The sequence below is a fragment of the Thermobia domestica genome, chromosome 8 (assembly GCF_964235325.1).
Source record: "Thermobia domestica chromosome 8, izTheDome1.hap1.1, whole genome shotgun sequence".
Taxonomy (NCBI): domain Eukaryota; kingdom Metazoa; phylum Arthropoda; class Insecta; order Zygentoma; family Lepismatidae; genus Thermobia; species Thermobia domestica.
Genome location: NC_137461.1, coordinates 60,573,988 through 60,597,093, shown reverse-complemented (window position 1 = coordinate 60,597,093; position 23,106 = coordinate 60,573,988). Strand labels below are relative to the sequence as shown.

At 35.8% G+C, this 23,106-nt stretch overlaps 1 protein-coding gene across 1 annotated transcript in view; it reads left to right on the top strand.

Annotated features, from left to right (window-relative positions):
- LOC145692937 (uncharacterized) overlaps positions 1-23,106 on the top strand; it is a 61,243-nt gene that overhangs the window by 7,951 nt on the left and 30,186 nt on the right. Inside the window, exons 2-4 of the mRNA XM_081768516.1 lie at positions 12,504-13,661; positions 18,184-18,285; positions 21,865-22,241. Of these exons, the coding sequence (XP_081624642.1) occupies positions 12,504-13,661; positions 18,184-18,285; positions 21,865-22,241 (1,637 nt within the window). The remainder of the gene's footprint in view (positions 1-12,503; positions 13,662-18,183; positions 18,286-21,864; positions 22,242-23,106) is intronic.

Genomic DNA, 23,106 nt, shown 5'->3' with positions numbered 1-23,106 from the left:
CACTGGAAACTAAGAGCGAATCAAGACATATACTGTACATTTCCTACACTTCTATCTTTTCCACTTCATTTATCTATATGTTCTATCTCTATCCCATTTATTCATCTAAATTATATAGTTTAATGCGTTTGTGGCATTTGTTGCCTAACCTCCTCATGGATTGATTTTTCGCTTATTCACGATTCTTCTGATATAATGTTGATCTAATTTTTGTATAATATAAGAAAGCTAGGAAATGAAGGAATCAGACGAACTGTTAATAATTTTCTTAATGTTAACTAAAACATATTGATTTAATTTTTGAATTTTTTTAAAAAGTTAATAATTACATACTTATGAATATTGAAATTTGTTTTCTTTCGTATTACGTTTGCCAAATTCTTCCCTTCCTTAAGTATAATAAAGAACTACCAATAAAAGATTTCCGCGCACTCGAGTTGAGAGAAGTGGCCACGTGTAGCGTAGTCGCTAACGCTCTCGCCTTCGGTGCGAGCGGTCCCGGGTTCGAGCGTGTCCCGGTGGGGGCACTCGGTCGAAAAAAGGGTAACACGCCTTTCTAAATGAGACTTTCCTGGGTTTTCCTCATTCACACCAGGCAAATGCCAGAGTGGTACCTAATTTATAAATCCAGGCCGCTTCCTTCCTTCCCCAATCCTTTCTTTCTTTCCTTTCCGCGAATAGTGTGTTCCCTCAAACGTGACGGGCAAAATGGCCTTAGATGCCGAGAGCCCAAAAATCTAAAAATCCTAAATCCTAATCGAGTTGAGGGAAAGATGTTAATACAGGATGTCTAAGACATTGAGTTTAGGAACTGCAGTATGCCATATTTCAGGTATCACTTTTTTTTTATTAACATTCCAATATAAAAATCAAAACTTAACATACTTTTTTTTTTCGTCCCATTGTAAGCATTTAATCTGCATTAAAGAAAGTGGCGAAAGGAAAAAAAAAAAGAACGATTTCAAAGTGAAAAATAATACAGAAATGTGATATTCACACTTATTGCATAACTACAGTAGAAGGCCTGCTTTTTTTTTTTTTTTTTTTTTTTTTTTGTTTGTTTGTTTTTAATGAAATAGGCTCACTATGTACGTAATGCAATCAATCATATCTAGTCTGGTCTACTTACCTTTGGCTTGAAAAGTTATCAAATAAAAAGCACACTTAATTTTAGTTGAAACTTAAATTTACAAAATGTAATTGTTAATTCAGTTTTTAGAATTATGAAATTCCAGTATTTCTAGTATGTAAAACAAAATCCAGTATAATTCAAGGACTTCCACTACTTCTTGATTCCAACTTAGTACTCAGCGTCTAACATAATGACTTTTTAACTCGCGCCCAAACGTCCAGTGCCCAAACGGCTGCGCCCAAACGTCACGTACCGAAACATTAAATAATGGTGGCTTGAAACAAACTTATCACCTATTCTTGTAATATTCATAGGTGACAGGTAGTGAGCTTACTTTAACATTGCAATACTAAAAGCAAACAGATATTTTATTTCTTTAGCACTAATAATATCGTTGAGATTAATTGATTTCAAGTATTTATAATTATTATTAGCTATTTGGAAAAAAAAAGCGTTACAAACTTTTCTTTTCCAGGGATCCGCGAACATTTCTTGCCAAGATCATCGTAAGAATTTACTACGGCGCTATCTGTATGTTTCCATAATAAATTAGAATTAATTTCTTTATAATAAGCAGCGTTCGAAAAATGCATGTGTCCAACACAAGGGTAGTGTTATACTGCAGTGTATCATTTTTGTAAACATCTCAGATTTTACTATGATTTAACCGCCTACTGATTTTATTTTTCTTTCTGGTTCTTTGCTTTAAAAGAGAAAAAAAAGTAGATAAGACATAAAGCAGAGGTTAAAAGAAATGTTCAGATGATGAGGTCAGTGCATGAACCCCTTAGATTTCGGTGATTTGCAAGCATCTGGCAACTCCTTCGTGGAAACATTCGAAATTCCAGTACGACCAATCGTTTCGCAGAATTGTTATACTAGTGACATAGGGTGAAACTACACGAGTGATTAAAAGAAACGGATTGTGTGGCCTTAGTGAACTCTGTATAGATATCTCATTATCGTTAGTGATAATCGGTATCGAGTTGTGTTTTGTATACTTGGTAGAACAAGTGAAAGTTAGCATTTAGCATTCCGGTTTCAAAATTGCTGAAATTTCGTGTTCAAATCCTAGGATCGTCTGTTTGTAGTAAGAACTATTGTTCCGCGAAGCACGTATTATAAATCAATGTTACTGGCGAAAAATCCAGTTCTCCATCAATTATCAGTCATGAGACTAAATTTATCAAATTCCCTTTAAACACAGTACTAAATATTATTTAGTACATTATTAAGTTAATGTACTGAATAATATTTCAAAATTCTTGTAATTATAATGTAAACAATTTCTGTACACTCTCCCTGATATATTGTAATTAAACCTTTGCGAAAAGAATAACGCATTTACTCTCAAGTACAATAAATTCATTGATAAGTTCTCAAACTATATTTTTTGTTATTATTCTTTACTTTGAATGACCGTACTGAGATGGAATGCCACTGTTCGCTAACTTTTGGGTAGCCATGTGTTAGGTGTCAGTGAAGCTTGATTTACTAAATCCCTGGCTCCCAGAAAATGGTCAGAACAGAGTTGGCAAAAACCATGGTTTTTATTTAAAAAAAAAAAAAGTTTTTTTGTTTAAACCAGGTTTTTTTTTGGTTTAAACCAGGTTTTTATGGTTTAAGTAATTTGCTCTATATATTCATATCATATATGGACAGAAATAAGTTTGTTTCGTCTTGATGTTATTATGCAACAACCGGGTTATGCTGGAAGGGGTCACATAAGCTTAAAGCGGAATAAAAACCGCTTCTCGAGTTACATCCGAGAGAAATTGTCCTCCATTTGAACTCGGAACCAGGACTAATTGGCCACAAATGCGATACGTCTGCCGACTCACTCATGAATGAATCCTGATAAAAAAAAATACGTTGTACTGATCTTTACATGCTTCTTAATATAACTGTCAAGAGTCATTTCAGAAGGACAAAAAGATAAACAGTTGCACAAGTGAAACCATTACACAGAATTACATATGAACAATTTCAAAGTACGACGGAGTACGGAAGAACTAATTTAGTTCAAGTTAGTTAACGACTTTTATTGGTCCAAATTAAAGAAATACACCGACTTAATCTGCATATCAATAAGAAAAGTGAATAAAGATACGAATTATTTGAGTCCACTTTGGCCCAGACTCAGTTATACATAAATAGATACCAAAGATACTTATTTCACTAAATGCCTCTCGTGGGGTCTGTATGACCCCCCCCCCCCACACACACACACAAAGTACGGCATTTTCGATGTATTTTATCAATAGTAAACATTGAAACGAAACAATATTTAGAATTTTTCTTCGATTGCAATTACATAACAATAATAACAACTACAAAAAAATCACAAAATAAACATTTATAAACTTGTAAAAAAAAGTTGCTTTTGTAGTATAATCTTTTTGAGTAATGAATGGGGAATTTAGGTGTGAATATAATACGAATAATATACGGGAGTGAAACGTGATAACCCACATATGTGTGTTCATCAAGATTTTACAAACACTTACACTTTTACAAACATTTTTTTGTTTTTTGGTTTAAACCAGCCAACCCTGGGTCAGAAGGTAACATTTCTTTTGATTTCTACACAAGCATGGTATTCGCCGTATCCGTGGCAACTCTGAAAAAAATGTGTCTTTGAAGAGTCAAAAAAAAAAAGTGACAGTTTTGAGAGGGCGACGACTACACCCTCCGTTCCCCACTTCATCTCCCCAAACTTGTATGCTCTGTAGCGTGGGACCGCGGGGCTCAGTGGTAGAGTGTTCATTTCTGGTGCATGGGGTCCCTGGTTCGATTCCCGCTTGCGCCAAGTGAACTTTGTGGTGGACAAACACCGTGTGCGTATATTTTCTCGGGGTACACCCGTTTTCTCCCACTTTCATCATTCCACCATTTCATTCATTTCTCATCACTGTCTGCTTTAGCCTAACCGGCATAACCATGGGATGTCAGGCTAAAGATTTCATTTAATTTTATTTCTTCTCTGCAGCGGATAGTATATAGCACATTTCGCCAATTTACTATGAAGATGTCTACTCAGTTTAATGTGACGTTTATGCTTTAAATTGATATTCATATTTCTCGTTCGTATCGAGTACATAACAAATTATTTTCGATAACCTTACCCCACCCCATACTCAATGAACACATGAACCACACTTACACAAATTTTCACCCAGGTTCATAAGCACTATTTTTTGAAACTTTTTTTTTTTTTAATCCATTAAAACACATGGTTTAAAATTAAACTATATAGCTTCTAAAGATTGAACCATGCTTCTTCCAGTCGTGGCAAGAAAAGGAAGGTTGGAGAGAGTAGGATTGACATAATGCTCTCCCCCTCCGCAAAGATATCCCTACATTTGCATCTACAGAATATTGACCAATTTTGCAAGTGGATATTTGTGGATCTAGCTAGATGACAGCTGAATTTAATCCACACATCAACATCAAAGGTGGGAATCACACCTGCAGGTTCTGATTCAGTTGTTGTGTTCAATGTGGGCTTCTTGTATTGTGCAGATACTGTTTTTTTTTCCCCAACTTTCAAGAGTTTTATCTATGCTGAGGTATGCTTAAACAGCTAATTAGTATTATATTCTGAATCAGCATCAAAAACTATCCAAGTGTGCAAAAGTCAAGATCTTGACTACAACTGTTAAAAAAAACGCTGGGCGAACTTAACACATTTGGACCTTCGCACACGGAGCAAAGGTGAGTGACCTTTCTTTGAAAGGCCATATTAATGGAACTTGAGAAGACATGCAACTGAAATTAAGCACATAACCATCACAAATAATATAGACCCTTAGAACCTTTCCACCAAATTTTATTAACTTTGGAAATGGTTGATCTTGGGCCATCTTTGGAGTTGCTCCTTTTGATATTGAATGACATAATCCTTCCGAAGTAAACCTATTGTGTGGGATTTAAACAATGAAGAATAAGAGGGTCAAAACCAACGCATATTACAAGTTTGTGAATGCATGCATAAAGAATAATTCTGCAGGATAAACTACGTAAAAATTATTCGATTTTGCAAAACATATACAGTTTTCTAAACCGTTCCTTTTGGATGAAGCTAAAATCAGTGAAGAATAAAGATCTGGAGAATTCCCCTCCCTCTCCCTCGGATTTTATAAAGATGTTTCACAGTAACTTTCGCAAAAGTTATTTCATTTGATAGTATTATATATCTTCGAGACTTTCCCATGGTCAGTGCTTGAAATTAAAAATAATCCTGGAATGAACAATGAATTTATTCCTATAATGTTCAGCAAATATTCTGGAATCCTTTCCGCGATTTAAAAAAGCGTTCCAGTACTTTTATTTAAAAAAAAAAAAAAAGTTGCATTATGGCGCTTATTCTTTCGCATTCAAAACTATTCACTTTGTTAAGGCACGATCTTTGGAGTGTAGGCTCTTCAAAATATTGTGTAAAAATATGGGATGTATACACAAGTCATTGTCATTACCAGGACTAATTGGCCACAAATGCGATACGTCTGCCGACTCACTCACGAAGGAATCCTGATAAAAAGATACTTTGTACTGATCTTTACATGCTTCTTATTATACCTGTCAAGAGTCATTTCAGAAGGACAAAAAGATAAACAGTTGCACAAGTGAAACCATTACACAGAATTACATAGAACAATTTCAAAGTACTACGGAGTACAGAAGAACTAATTTAGTTCAAGTTAGCTAACAACTACTTTTATTGGTCCAAATTAAAGAAATACACCGACTTAATCTGCATATCAATAAGAAAAGTGAATTAAGATGCGAATTATTTGAGTCCACTTTGGCTCAGACTCATTTATACATAAATAGATACCAAAGATACTTATTTCACTAAATGCCTCTCGTGGGGTCTGTATGACCTCCCCCACACACACACAAGAAGTACGGCATTTTCGATGTATTTTATCAATAGTAAACATTGAAACGCAACAATATTTAGAATTTTTCTTCGATTGCAATTACATAACAATAATAACAACTACAAAAAAATCACAAAATAAACATTTATAAACTTATAAAAAAAGTTGCTTTTGAAGTATAATCTTTTTGAGTAATGAAGGGGAACTTAGGTCTGAATATAATACGAATAATATACGGGAGTGAAACGTGATAACCCGCAAATGTATGTTCATCAAGATTTTACAAACACTTACACTTTTACGAACATTTTTTTGTTTTTTGGTTTAAACCAGTTTTTTTTTTTTTTTTTTTTTTTGAAAAAAACAGCTGGTTTAAACCAGCCAACCCTGGTCATTACACACAGAAATACTATGATTTGCACGAGATAAAGCGTTGTCCTGTTTACGTGAACTTCAAACAGAAGTTTCTTCACTTTTAATGAGACCGAACACGCCTTTTTAACTCAGACAACAATGGCTCAATGATGTTCAGATCTGGTTCTTGTGGGACCCAGGGGAGATGTGATAGCTTCTGGTCATACTCCTCAAACCATGATTTCACCGTTTTTGCAGCGTGACAGGGTGCCAGATCATCTTGGTAGGTGCCATCACCATCAGGGAACAATATTTGGGCCATGGGTAGAACCTGGTCCACCAAAATGGCCTCATACGCCTTAGCATTCATCATTCCATGCAGGGCTATGATGGGAGCTGCAGAAAACCACGATATCACTACCCATACTGGAACAGAACCACCCCCATGCTATACAGTTGGGAGCAGACTGTCTGTATCATAGGCCTGCGACGGTGTTCTCCATACGTAAACACGACCGGTTGTTGGAAACAAGGTGAAGGTCGATTCATTGGACCACATTACGTGTTTCCACTACTCATGAGTCCACGCCTTGTGGTCCTTGCACACTGGATACGCCTCTTCGCATTTACTGCTGTGACCAGGGGTTTGGTGATAGTGGCTCTGCCATGAATTTTCATTTTATGAAGTTCCCGTTGCACTGTTTTCGATGAAACCGGGTTCTGTAGGCCGGAATTGAGTTCAGACGTAATTTTCATTGCAGTGGTCTTTTTAGCTGCTACAATCAGTTTTAATGCCCTCCGGTCCCTATCTGACAGGATTGTCTTTCGACCACTGTTGTGCTTTGCAGACGTCGGTTGCCCATGAATTGCGTATGCCCTCGTGACATTGGACACAGTACCTTTCGATACCCCTACAATGTTCGCCACTGTTGCCACTGAAGCTCCAACCAGACGGGCACCAATGATCATGGCTCTTTGGAAATCTGTCCGATCGCCCATTTTACCGCACCACTTTCACACCACGACACTCACAGGTGAACTGGTTACTGCTGACGGAAGAGGAAGGTCCACATGACACATTGAAAACAAAAAACGATCGGCAACTGCAACACGTGTTGTACAGTGAAGAGCCAAACTTACGTGTCCTGTATGGTGTTTTTAGATTTTTTTTTGTCTACCCCTATATACAGTGAAACCTCTGAATAACGGACACCAAAGGGACACGAATTTTTGTCCGTTACTGAGAGGTGTCCGTTACAGAGAGGCTACAGAAATTTAATTTCTCACAACGCAGTTATATACAGTATGCAGTAAAATACAGTAAATACATTATGTATCAGCGTAAATACGTAAAATTCAATATGAAAATACTTTATTCAGTACGTATTTCAATAACTGAAAGGGATGAAGGAGAAATTTATTTCTGTTAAATGTTAATTAGGGATAATTAATTAGTGTAAGCATTTTTCATTTATTTCAAATTCTCAGAACCTTCTCAAAAGATGTGTTAGGAAGGAACCCACTGACCGGCTGAACTCTTTTGTTTAGCGAAAATGCATGCATTTTCCTCTACAAAGGTAATAAAATCTCATTAGTAATTGTCCTCTGAAAATCTTCAATATGGTTGCGGAAGAAACATATATATATATATGTGTGTTTATGTACTGGCGCTGCATCTTCGTCAGCGGAATGGATGAAAAGGCAAGTTATTAGGAGTGCATATGTTTATTGGACCCATCCGTAATCACAAAGAATATCCTCGTAGAGAAAGTGAAAAAGGAAGCCGGGAAAACTCTAACCCAGACTTGTTCCAGTATCATAAGTAAATGAAAAACGTTGATTTTCCAAAAAAATAAAGAGAGGAAATATTGCTCGTTGAAAATGTTATTGTAAAACAATGTTTGTTTTTTTATCTATGAAATTGTCGGGAAAGATGCAAGCCCAGAGGAAAAAGGAATAAATTTGTTAGGGAAGGGAAGAACTTTCGCATAATGTTCTTGGCCATACGACTGACTCTGCATAAGTATTATTACTTACTAGAGGTTTTCTAAGATTTCTACCAGAAGGCCGTTTGTTGCGGGCAGAAAAAAGAATTTCAAGTTCAGCTTGAAGCTTTTCTATTTGATGGTTCATCAGGTCCAGACTCATGATAGATACACTTGTGGGGAGAAGACTTTTCTGTCTACTGTAATATATCGCAGAACCGAGAATAATTCCTGTCCGTTATGAAGAGGTTATTGAAACTTTTAGGGCAAGAAAGGACTGTCCGCGTCCGTATCTGAGAGTGTCCGTAAAAGGGAGGGTTTTGTTACGTAAAAGAACATATATTTTTTCCGGGACAAAAAATTCTGACCGTATTATAGAGGTGTCCGTTAAGGGAGGTTTCACTGTATATATTAGTGGGGAGTGAAAAATTCAAATTTTCGAGTATCAAATTCTAATAGGGCTCAAAAGTTGCGTATTCGCATGCTAATCAATGGAAAAATAACGAAAAAAAGTCACACTTCGGACCTTCTAACGCCCTAAAGTTTAAAAAAAATGACCCAAAAAACACCAAAATTAACCTTTATGCAAAAAATCAAATTTTTGAGTATCAAATTCTAAATGGGCTCAAAAGTTGCATATTTGCGTGCTAATCAGTGGAAAAATAACGAAAATATCACACTCCGGATCTTCAGTTCACGCAAACGACCTAATTTAATTTTTTTTTTTAATGACAAAAATCACCAAAATTTACCTTTACGCGAGGAATATACACATTACCTTTTTTTTTTTTTAAATTTATTTAGCGTCTAAGTACTTTAGTTGTGCGAGGGCATTCTTGTTAATACTTCGTTAATGTGAGTGATTTTATACATTTTATATTCATAATGATTTTGCAGTTCTTTACCCATTTGTCAATGTTTTCTTCTGTTTTTCATGAAATGGCCCTGAATTCCCTACGATGAGGTGGCTGCAATTCGAGTTCCACTCACATCCTACTTAACTCTTGTACCAATTTGGGTGTGATAAATTATGTTGATTTAGTCAAGGATGTTGTCTTAAATTACAGATTTTTCAATCAAATTTTGGCATTTTGAGTCTCGAGAGCAAAGTTTCTCTAATGTAGCCATCTGTATTTTCTTGTCTCCACACTTTTCCTGCAGACTCCGTAACAAGTTTGGCATCTTTACACTTCCTGAGTACCAGTCAGTGAAATATGGACCTAAACATATTTCTAAGATAGTTCAAACAATTGGTCATTTGCCAAACAACATTAAAAGAATTCTCGATCCTATGATTTAGAGATACACGTTCTTCTGTCATCCAAAAAATCTATTGTTAGCTATGACAGTGTATGAGAGACAACACGCACGAGAGTTCGGTTACGAGAGAGTGCTAGAGGCAAGAAATCAAGATCCAAAGCTAAAATCTGTTAGACTTTTGTAGCAACTTCAATAAATTTTGATGCCACGCACTACAGTGAGCTGATAGAGTGGAGAAAATGTAAGCAGTCGGCCTCCTCCAGTGCTCGAAAGCTTGACAACAGACACTATCTTATTTATGCATGACAAATCTGCTCATGAGTTTGACTTCTTAAATGTTCTATGCCATACCCAGGAAGTTGAAAGATGTGTCAAACTTGTCACAGAGTCTGCAGGAAAAGTGTACGGACAAGAAAACAGAGATGCCTACATTAGAGCTAATTTGCTCTCGAAACTCACAATGCCAAAATTTGTTTGGCACATCATAATTGGTCCGACAGTTTAGTAGGATGTGTGTGCAACTAGAATTGCAGCCACGTCTTTTTAGGGAGTTCTGGGCCATTTCATGAAAAAGAAGGAAAACTTTTCCAATGGACGAAGAGCTGCAAAATCATTATGAAAATAACATGTATAAAATCACTCACATTAACGAATTATTGACAAGCATGCCCACACTCAACTAAAATAAAGTACTTAGACGCTAGAGAAATGAAAAAAAGTAATGTGTATATTCCTTGCGTAAAGGCAAATTTTTGTGTTTTTTGTTATTTAAAAAAAATAAGGGCCGTTTGCGCGAACCGAAAATCCAAAGTGTGATTATTTTCTTCATTTTTCCATTGATTAGCACGCAAATACGCAACTTTTGAGCCTATTTAGAATCGATATTCAAAAATTTGATTTTTTCGCATAAAGGTAAATTTTGGTGTTTTCTGTCATTTTTTTTTTCAAACTTTAGGCCGTTTGCACGAACTGAAAATCCGAAATGTGATTTTTTCCGTTATTTTTTCATTGATTAGCATGCGAATACGCAACTTTTTTTTTTTTTTTTTTTTTTTTTTTTTTTGCCCTATTAGAATTCGACACTCGAAAATTTGATTTTTTAGCTCCACCCTGGTATATCAAGAAAGGAATTCAAGGCATCCATACGAGGGAAAGGGAAGGTAATATTCGATGCTAATGGCAAAATTGCCACACTGAAGAAAAAGATATTATTCTACATACAAGACATCAAGAATAAGGATCTGACATGTTTACATGAACTTGAAACTTTTTAGAAGACAATAATAACAATATATGAATCATTGCTAGCAATAATAAAAGAATATCTTAACAAATTGCTTAAAAAATCTGAATTCAGTCTGTCCAAGGGACACCCAGAAATCGATTCGAAAGTGTTTTGATTGGATTGCAAATCCATTTTCAGTGACGTCAAAACCATCATCACTCACTGCAGCAGAATACGATCTTTATAGACATGGTTTTGGACAGCCGCTGCCAGTTTTTTGGGAACCATTTCCCAAATTTTGATCTCAGGGATTTTTCGATACTAAGTTAATCAGCTAAATTAATAACTCTTACTACTTTTTGGTACAACGTCCCTCTGTGGCACGAGGTACACGCCTACAGAGACTAAATATCAGAACTCAGAAAATAATATGTCTTCAACTGAATTCTGTGATGCCACACATTGAAAACCAGTGCCGCAGGAAACAGGCACATTGCTTACATTAACTTTGTATGCACATATAACGTTATAACATTTTTCAAACTAATTGTTAACAGTTTTGTAGATTTCAGTAATAAATAATATTGTCTCTAGTGTTTTTCTACTATTGTTTATAATAAATAAATGAATAAAAATGCATTCCTATGTTATTCATAATATACTTTTTTAAAACAAAATTAAACATAGAGAGATAGAACTAAATACTCTTGGAGTTCCACGTGAAACCTTTGCTTCAGAAGGAGCTCCACGGTTGTAAAAGTTCGGATTTCGTTGTTCTGATGAATATGCTGTTTCTTTGTCGGGTAGGTGTATTAGTGTTTTAAGTTTTTCGTGGTTCGATAACAACATAGTCAGATATAACTGCGCGAGCGTACTTCCCTATACTAAGAATATTATCACGATACACTCTTGAGCTTTAAAATTTTTAGGGACTGGAATTGCAGAATCTGATTGTTTAGGCCAGCTTACACCGTAGTCGCCTGTTCCTACTACTTCATCTAATGTTTAATGTTTTTCAATAGCAGAAAAACGGTTTTTGATGTGTACCACTACAAAATATTGTATAATACACCGATTCACTAGTAAGTTGAGTCATGTGTTTCATTTTAAAGCGCAGCGAGGGTTAACAATTTCAAATTTACATGTTTTGTAGGTAGATTTCGATAACTTATACCGTGAAAACAGAGATAAATGTTAGGAGCTTAATCCAAACTGTTGAATGAACTGCGAAACTTAACTCTGTAATGTCTCGCGTTATATAAAATGCAAGATTCATACTTTATGCTCCAAGAATGTTATTCGTTTATGTCCAGATCTAGAGTGAGCGATTTCTGATAATAGCTCAAGTTCAATCGAATGATGTTCCTTATTTTATATGAAAAGTACATATTCTTTATGTCCTGTAAATGTTTATTTTGCCTGTTGTAAATTATATATTGCGTTGTGGGTAATTATGTGTTACTTAGAAATTATATTGTTTTGAGGGCTTGTGTGATACTGAATTATCGTTTCAATGATTATATATATAAGGTATTAAGATAATATGCTAGAATAGTTTTTCCCCTTGTGTCGGTCTAGTAGCAGGTAGAAAATGCGCTAAATTTCGAATTTATTGATATTCCTTTGTTATTTATTTGTTTCTTGCTTTCTTACGATTTTTCCAGATTCACCTGCTAGTCCAATGGAGGAAGCAAATGGTAGTGAAAATGTTGATCCGAGTGATATAGAAGATAATCGTTCTGTAAGAAGTAACAATGACGATGATGAGAACCACTCCTTGAAGAGTGACAATGAAGACAATCACTCTCGAAAAAGTGATGATAATGAATCGGTGAAGAATAACGATGACCAATCCATGAAGAGTGATGATGAAGACAATGTGTCAGTAAAAAATAATGATGACCAACCTATGAAGAGTGATGATGAAGGTGACAATCAGTCTGTTAAAAGCAAAAGATCAAGTCGTTCAAGATCGAAATCCCCATCTAGGTCGAGATCTAGATCAAAATCCGTCTCTAGGTCAAGATCTAGATCGAAATCCGGTTCTAGGTCGAAGTCTCCTTCGAGGTCTAGATCTAGATCCAAGTCAGGATCTAGGTCAAGGTCTAGATCAAAATCAGCTTCTAGGTCAAGGTCTAGATCGAAATCAGCTTCTAGGTCAAGATCTAGATCAAAATCCGGTTCTAGGTCAAGATCCAGGTCGAAGTCAGGTTCCAGATCAAGATCCAGGTCAAAATCAAAGTCACCTTCGCGATCCAGATCCAGATCGAAATCAGCCTCAAGATCAAGGTCTAGGTCAAGATCAAAATCACCATCGAGATCCAGATCTAGATCAAAATCTGCATCGAGGTCTAGGTCAAGATCCAGATCCAAATCAGGTTCACGCTCCAGATCTAGATCTAAGTCTGCATCAAGATCTAGGTCACGTTCAAAATCACCACAGTCGCCAGCAGGGTCAAGATCGAGATCACGTTCAAAATCACCACAATCGCCGGCAGGATCAAGATCAAGGTCACGCTCAAAATCACCACAGTCGCCGGCAGGGTCAAGATCGAGGTCACGTTCAAAATCACCCCAGTCTCCGGCAAGGTCAAGATCACGTTCAAGATCTCGATCAAGATCCAAATCTAAATCACCATCAAGGTCGCGATCAAGATCCAAGTCTAAATCACGATCAAGATCAAGATCTAGGTCACGATCGAAGTTACCTAGATCCAGAAGTGCGTCACCATCAGGTTCAGATCGTGGAAACCAGTCAAGTGATGATGCAATGGAGGTTGATGAGGACAAAAGAAAGAAGTCTGACGTTGAGAGTGATAAAGGTACGTAGACAAAATTTCAAATTTCTATTACATTTCTTCATTGATTTCAAAATATGTAACGTGAAAACTCGTTTTTATGAGAAAAATTTGAAGTTCATGATGGTGTTAATGGTGAGTGTTAGAACTCTTAAAACCACCAGAACTGCTTACAGGACTCCTTGTTTAAATTCAAAATAATAGTTTATATATTTTATAATTGGGAATACTGGGATGCAGGCTTATAGGCGGTCAGTTACTACAGATGTTCTCCATTCGAATATTTGGATGATTTCTGTATCAAGTTGGAGCTAACTCTTTTGAAGTGTCTGTTTAATTTCTTCAGTGTGTTCTTTTGTTCAGAACTTAGCATGATAGTACTTCTTATTGTTCGCTTCTACGAGTCGCATCCAGAAAGTAAGTTCCGATAAGCTGCAAAATGAAACAAGAACATCAAAAGACTATTATATTACCGTAGAGTTAGTGATACAAAACCTACCTTTCAGCATACGCATCATCCTTGTTGAGGCATTTGTTATAACGCGGCATCAGCTTTTGTAGGCATGTGTCAAAAATTCTGCCACCAAGGACTGAAACCAGGATGTGACAATCCAGGTGCGTTGTCGAAGCGTTGTTTGGCTAGAAGTCGCGTCAGGTGGAGGACCAGGCGGAAGTCGCTGGGCACGACGTCGAATTTACAGGGCGAGGTCACGTAGGACATTCATGTTTCGTTCCTGGTGTCGATGCGACTGAAGAACTTGTCACCTTCCTGGTAGTAACGCAGCAGGAAGGTCAAAGCAGTCGCTAATGCCTTTTCTTGTGTTCTGTTATTAGTTGTTTCGGGACCCATTCGTCACACAACTTGCGAAACTGCAGTCGCTAGGTGACGATCTCATGCGGAAGAGAACAAGAGATCTCCGAAAACTGACATGGTAATTCGAAGATTGTGAACCACTGGTTCTGCAGAATTGCTTGCTGTACACTTTTTCCACCAATTCAGTCGTAACAATGAACGGTCGACCACTACGGTGTTCATCGTGCACATCGGTGCTGCCTGCTATGAATCGTGTACACCATCTTCTGACTATACCTTCATTCATGACGTCCAAACTAAGTACCTCACACAACTGCCGGTGGATCTCTGACGCCGACTTCTTAGAGTGGAGGGGGTCGCGGTGGCTCAGTGGTAGAGCGTTCACCTCTAGTGCATGAGGTCCTTGATTCGATCCCAGCATGCACCAAGTGAACTTTCCGGGTTCTTCCGTTCCTCCCAAGTTCTTCATTCCATCACTTCATTCATTTCTCATCATCGCAGTCTCCTTTAGCCGGCATAACTGTAGGACATAAAACTTAAAGATTTCATTTTTTTCTTTCTTTTCTTATCGTGGAGAAACCTGATTACTGCGTGTGCCTCGCACTCGGCGGGAGACTATGCACCCAGCCATTTTACCGTACTACAGTTCTCTCACCACTGTGCTAACTGTGCTCGCGTAGGTTATAGCAACGAGTTCCTCTTCCACTCTTGTGCAAGCGCGTCCCGCTCTGATTCCTCGCGTCATCTTGAGGTACTTTCAAAACTTACTTTCTGGATCATACTTATGCATGTATATATTGATCTATCGTATTTTGTATTAATTATATTTTGCAGATCTAGAGATTATCATTTTATCGTAAAGAGCCTAGTACGTAAATTACGTTCTGTAATTTAAGGTGGTGAGAACTTACCATGAGGGTTGCTTATGGAAAAAATGCACTTATTTGATATATACTTGTATGCAATAATCCAGGCAAAAATTTAGTCGTCAGCTAGAGTAAGGGAGGAAAAAATGTGAAGCAAGTAAAGAATTGATAAGCATGGAAAGAAACGTATTCTATTGTACAGTGATTTAAAAAAATATTTGGTCTAGGAATTAATTCGTGCGGTTGGTACGCACACATCGAAGCTGTAGTACAAACACAAAATACATAAATACCTTAAGAAAAATATTGTCCATCGCTAGCCACCACTTTCGCCCATCTGTCAGGCAATGTACGGATTCCGTGGCGAAAGAAGTCCTCATCCTTGGAAGCAATCCAGTCAGAGACCCATGTTTCGATATCTTCTGAAGAAGTAAACCGCTGTCCAATCAAATCGTTGTTCATGCAATCGAACAAGTAGTAGTCCGAAGGAGCAACGTCTGGTGAATACGGCGGGTGGGGTAAAACTTCCCATCCGACATTTTCTAAATAGGTTTTGACCGGTTTTGCGACATGTGGGCGAGCGTTATCATGTTGAACAATAAGTTTATCATGTCTGTTCTCCCATTCTGGTCGTGTTCTGGCCAGAGCTTGCTTCAAACGCATTAATTGTCGTCGATAACGTTCTCCATTCATAGTTTCACCCGGTTGCAGCAGCTCATAGTACACCACACCTTTCATATCCCACCATATGCACAGCATAACCTTTGCACAGTGAATATCTCGTTTTGGTTGTGATGGACCTGGTTCACCTGGTTTCACCCAGGCCTTTTTTCGTTTAGGGTTCTCGTAATGGATCCACTTCTCATCACCCGTAATAATTCGATGCAGAAACCCCTTTCTGCTCTGTCGCTGAAGCAGCAATTCGCAAATGGTTTTTCGTCTTTCAACGTCTCTGTCTTTCAATTCATGTGGAACCCAATGTGACATCTTTTGAATCATTCCCATGGCTTTCAAGCGTTTGGAGACTGTTGTTTGATCAACGCCTAATGCTGCTGCAAGTTGTTCCTGTGTTTGACACGAATCCTGCTCGAGCAATGCTGTCAATTCTTCGTCTTGAAATTTTTTTGGCTGTCCAGCTCGCTCTTGGTCTGCCAAGCCGAAATCACCACTTCTAAACCGTGCAAACCACTTCTGACACGTTCGCTCAGCTAGAGCATGGTCACCATACACTTCCACCAAAATACGATGACTTTCAGTCGCACTTTTCTGCATGTTAAAGTAATGCAGCAGGACACCCCGCAAAAACACTTTATCAGGCACAAATTGCGCCATGTTCACTTAACTACAAACTGGTGTTGTTGACGCTTTAATCCACTGCCCTATACTACGAACGATACGCGATGACAGGGGTTTGCAACACATGTGTGGATACACAGAACTGTGGGACGCTCCGTTCGTTGCGCCATCTCTTGTCCACCCGCACGAATTAATTCCTAGACCAAATATATAAATTCATAAATTGTTAGTGTGAGAATATTAGTATCCCAAATTAATATTGATTAGGAGCATGTAAATATGCTCCATAAGACATTTATAATGATTACTGTGGATGGCAAAAGAAACAAACGTGATAACCAAGCTCGGGAATTGAACTTGTAATCCGTTCAGCACCCGTGCATCGACAGCTTCGCTAATGTCAACCTGAATGTATACAAAGCTATATGTACACAAATGCTGTTTTCCTGCAAATTGTGATGTGATTGAAACAAAATGAAGTTTTGTTCCAACCTCACCAGAAACAACCGCAATAAACTACTATATTAGAAGTTATGGATTAAACAATTATAGATAAAATATACTACGGCGAACTATGCACGTAACATGTATAGAGGAAAAATCCTGAATCAAATACACACATGGTTTAACTTATTATATTTGTATTATTCATATTCTTAACTTTCTACGTACTTACACAAACGTTTAAAAAATTAATGACAGAAGAATTGAACAGGACACATAACGCAGGTCTGTACGGTAAACCACCATCTTGTAGAGAGTAAAGTATCGCTCTTCCTACTCTCTTACGAAGCCCCGCCCACGGGTCTAGAACACAGGCGCAAAATGATGAACAACATACGAATTTTTCTTCATTTCGTCTGCACGTGTATTCTCATTGGTTGGAGCATTACCATGTCGTGTAAGAAAGGTGTGTGAGAATACATTTGTCAGAATAGTTCCCACGGGTGAGATTCAAACGTGAACAAAGGATCCATTGTAATGTAAAATGAAAGAAAATACAAAAGTGAAACGAAATGCACTTCATTAAGTCCATTACACAAAATAAAATGAATGTTCTCCAGATTAGTCCATAATAAAGATCACTATATTCTTAACGTGTAAAATTGTTTGAAAAAAGAAAAAATAAATGATTGTATTATTACAGCTGGGATGCAAAGTTATTACTAGATTGGTTGGTTAAGGTTTATGTAACTGTGTTCTGAAAACATAACATCTTTGGCAGGTGAACTGTTCTATTTAATGTAACATAGTTGATTGATTAAATCTTCGTAATTAGAAGAATAAAGAAAGTGTGTGTTATCATACATATCTTTATCATTGGTTACATTAGCTAGAAAGCAATTGAAATTATCTATCATGTATTACCTACTCTACATGATGTTCTTCCATGCTTAACAAAAACTACGAGAACGTAATTGGAATATGCTAAGTCGATTTTCTTTTAAAGGCATTCTTCCTTCTACTAAATTCTTACTCTTACCCTTTGTGTATATTTAGTGTATTTTATCTAGCATTTTTTTTTTTTTAATTTTTATTATTTTTAATAAATTTCTTGTCTGGCCTGTAGGCTCTGATCATGAGGTAGAAGAACGTCGGTCTGTAGTTGATAGCGACAATGAAGAAATGCAGTCAGACCATGATGAAAAGGATAAGAGTAAAAAATCCAAAGGTAAGTTAGAAACTGAGAGTGATTATGAAAGTCTTGTGCAGGAGATCTAGATTCGATTCCCTGTCATACCACGTCTCATATAGCCTCAGTGCTGTAGGGACGGTAAACTCCAGAACATTCTATCAGGCAAAGCAACTTTGATTTTAACTATATAATTTGAAGCTATAATTAAATTGAGAAATAATTAAAGTAAATAATAATTTTGATAATACAAATTATGATAAATGGTATTTTATCAATAGATTGCTTATATATTGACATGATTTAACTTGAGTGTTAGTATATTTTGTAAATATTATTTCTGTAAAGAAATACTTATCTATACAATTTCAGTTTCAGTAGATGCAATAGTTTTGTACAGCGGTTTTTATCGGTTTGTTTGTTAAACATCCTTTGCAGCACTGAGCCTATATCAGACCTGCATCTATAACTTCATATGGTATCTGAACTACGTAAACTCCCTCCAGAAATCGTTGCCAGGTCTCTCGCGCGCCATTTACAACTCAAGTTCGTCAGTATATACTGTATTGTCATAGTGTCATTCACTAGTGAATTTGACATCATTCTATATGAAAGTTTAATTTATTGATTTACGGAGGATTCTTTTTTTTTTTATTGAAATGAAATTTTAACATGTTAAAGAAATTATCTGGGATTTGCTTTTTTGCCGGTATACGATTTCCTTACATCGGTGTACAGGTTATTATCTGGATAATGGAGTCCTAGTTTTGTCCTTGCTCAGATCTTTTATTATTATTATTATTATTATTATTATTATTATTATTATTATTATTATTATTATTATTATTATTATTATTATTATTATTATTATTATTATTATTATTATTATTATTATATAACCTTAAATAGTGAATAAGATTTTCGACTATCATAATGATTTTTTCTTCCCTTCCCCCGCAAGAAATAATTGTTGGAAAGATAAATTCAATTTACCCCATTTGGTATCCTTTCAAGAACACCTCAGATTGTGATTATTGTTATTCTTATATTAGAAATGAATTAAGATTGGCTCCATGTTTATTGCATCTTATATCGTATGTGTCCCTGTACAGATACAGTACTCTCCTTGCTTAATGTTTTTCACTTATGTGCTTTTCTCTCTTTTTGTCATTTCCATTTGTACATATTTCATCTCTTCATTATATGATGTGATCATTAGTACGTTAGTTAGGTTTAGGATTTAATTTGTCTTGCGTATGTTCGTGTATTGGACCTTCTGTTCCTTCTATAAGGTAAAAGAGGGTAAATATTTACCAAAGAATAAAGATATAGTGAAATGCCTATATCCTATAAAAAGGATACGTTTAACATGAATATAAACATGCTCGAACCTTGTTGATCCACTAATTAGTGACTGATGGCTGAACTAAATGGAGAGTCCGTTATTTAGATGCAATCTCGAGAGTTGGTTAATTAAGTGTTCTTGTTCATGATTCTAAAGAGTAGCGAAGATGATTTTTTAAACTTGCAAAAATGTAATCTGAGGCTACTTTGTTATATACATGAAAAGAGTAAAGAAAGAACAACTTTATTTATCAATTCTTTTATTGAATGAACATTAGTTTTTTCAAGTACAGTACTTTTCATAAGTATGTTTGTAAGGACAAGCATTTGTTTCTTTTAATTTTATATATATTTGTTAAAATGGTATTTCATATTTTAAAAAAAAAAATTGACTTATTGTTTCCGACATAGCGAATTATATGAATAATGTAGTTTTCCAAATCTATTATGTTTATTTGAAATTTGATGTAAAGTTTAATAGAATGGGACAACTTAAGAGATTAAAGAAATAATAATATAATTTTGTACTACAATATTAACCGAGAATGCGGAAGAAAGTTTCGTAGCTGGAATGTCACTCTAGCAAGTTCCTGGAATTGTGATAAAATGGAATAAATCAATCGTCAGATGCCGTAAGTTAAATGTGAAGTTCATTATAGTCTACTGTTGCATGCAGAAACTAGTTCAGAAAAACATATTTGTTAATTTCGTTTTTTTTTTCTTCAAAATTTTAACTAACCTAATGTACAGTCCGCAGCAAAAAACCTGCAACATGAGCATGCAAGTTTATTGTGAAATTACGCCTAACAGCCCAGGGAATCAACATAACGTCTAAGTGGCACGAATCACGCCAGGAGAAACCTTGGCGTCCTCCCCTGCACACTTATTTTGGAGCAAAAGATTTCGTCGTTTCCCAATAACCTTACATGTCCATGTTGCAGGTTTTTTTGCTGCGGACTGTACAACTATCAGTGATTATTATATTTTTGTTATCAACCATAATATCATTTATTTATCTATTTATTTTTGTAATTGCTAAGAAAAAAAGACAAATTGTAAGTGGATATCATTCGGGGTTTATTAGCTCGTTTATCAGTGGTAATAAAAATAATAATAATAATAATAATAATAATAATAATAATAATAATAATAATAATAATAATAATAATAATAATAATAATAATAATAATAATGAGTTTACGTCAGTTCGCCGACTATATTTCTTCATAAGTTGTAGAGTTAGAGAGTTTCAGCTGACGCTTCGGATAGTTTATTGTGCTGAACAAAAGTTTTTTTTTTCCCTACCACTTTCTTCTTTAAACCTAGAGATCATTGAAAGTTTGTAGCTTTTACTAAAAATTATTATTAATTTAACAGTGAAAAATCTCTGGATCTGGCAACGCTACACATCATAAAACGCTTTGATGTATCTTTAAGCTGTAATCATCGTCTCAGGAAACGTTGCCACTTGTTTGCAATGCGTATGGATTCAAGAACTGTATTCTCAAGGTAGAGATTGTCCTTATTTTGAAGAAAGAAGAAAAAAAGTAAAATCAACACCAATTTTACGTAGATAGTTCCTTAAAATTCGTGGGGTTCTTTGAATTTCCACATTTTATGCAGCGTGAATACCAATAGGTTTGTATGTTCATCGCATGATGTACTGATAATATTTGATTTATCGGAACAAAATTGTGACATTTGCAACATAAATAAAAACATTAAACGACAAAATTTAAATGTATTTCTTCAAACTGCGCGGTTTATGTTCCACAATAAACGGCATGGGCGTGGACTGTGGCCATGTGAATGCTACATATCTTCCTTCTTCTTTGCTTCCTGAAAATTCTTAAAATGGATATCTTTGCATCCCGAAATCATCTGGTTTTGAGCGTAAATTCTGTCGTGACTGTACATGTTTATAACTATTTACGAATCATTCCAAACAGTGAATAGCACTATATCAGGGTGTAAATTTAACTTATAAAACAACTCTTCAGGTGACTTTGTTTATAAGGCACCTTAGCAGATACTCACAGTAACAATGAAGTTGATAAGTTGTGTTTTTGTAACACTACTGGTAAATTAAATAGTATCAACGGATGATGCGGCCACACTTGTATCAATAGTTCTGAATTGCCTCTTATATATGAATAAGTTCCCTCTAGTTGGAGTGTTCTAGGATTAACAAGAGTTGTATGAAGAGCATTGCACTTTCAATTTGCTAAGATTTTATTTTCCATTAATAGTTTTCCTTTTCTTTCTTTCTTCCAGAAGGCAGCGATGATGAGAAAGGTTCTGATAAAGATGAAGCTAAAACTCAGGAAGATGATAAAATGTCAGTTGACGAGGATGACGATGCTAAACAAGAGAAAGAGAAGAGTGGGAGTGAAAAGGAGAGTGATGATGAGGAAACTAGAGCAAAGCGAGATAAGAAAGGCAGCGATGATGAAGGGGAGAAGGCTGGAAGTGGAAAAGAAAGTGATGAAAAGAAATCCGGGGACGAGAAAAAATCGGATGCTGAAAGTGATCGTGGTAAAAGTTCCGACAGCGGAAGCGAAGGAAGCATTAAGAGGAAAAAGAAGAAGACTGTTGTGGCGTCTGATTCAGAAGACGATGATGAACCTGCGAAAAGCAAAGGAAAGAAAACAGTAAGCAACATTTGTTAAAACTTAAGTGTATTTGTTCCTGATTAAGAAACTCAAAATGTACTCAGTTTTCTTCTCCAAATTATTATAGATGTTTAAGAAATCATATTAAACGTCAAGTTTTTATTGATAACTGTCAGCTTTGTCAAGACTTAGGCTAGGGAAAGTTATTTTGTGGACTATAATGTATGGATACTTTCCTTATCTAGTGTTGACAATGGCGACAACTGTCAACTCAAATTTAACTTGGAGGAGCAAAGTGAGCACATTTGGAATTTATTGTTGATACTGTAATATTGCTGTCCAAACGGTTTACATTTTTAATAGTTACTTGTTAACGAATTAGCGATCATGCCACTTGCAGAAAATACCTACGCTTGAGTAAATTTGTACGAGCGCTTTTATTATTATTATTATTATTATTATTATTATTATTATTATTATGAAGACCTTAAATCCAGTGAAACTATTTTTTAACATATCCATCCAATGGAGTCACGAGAAAAATGATCTCAAAATTAAGAAACTTGAAGTAACTTTATGCCCATAATAAAATTGTCCATACTTAGATACATTTGTAATTGCATTTTTACACTAATTGGAGGACATTGAATGCAGTGGAACTGTTTTTAAACATCGTATCTATGGGGTGCCAAGAAAAGTAATCTGAAGTTTGAGATATAAATAAATATTCCAACTTTGAAGTCTTTTTCTCGTGATCCCATGGATGGATATGTTAAAAATAGTTTTATTGGATTCAGTATCCTCAAACTAGTATAAAAAACCCAATTAAAAGTTTATACAAGTGTAGGCAATTTTAGTAGTACCATGATCGTTAGTTCCGTCAGTTTTAATGCTCCATTTCAAC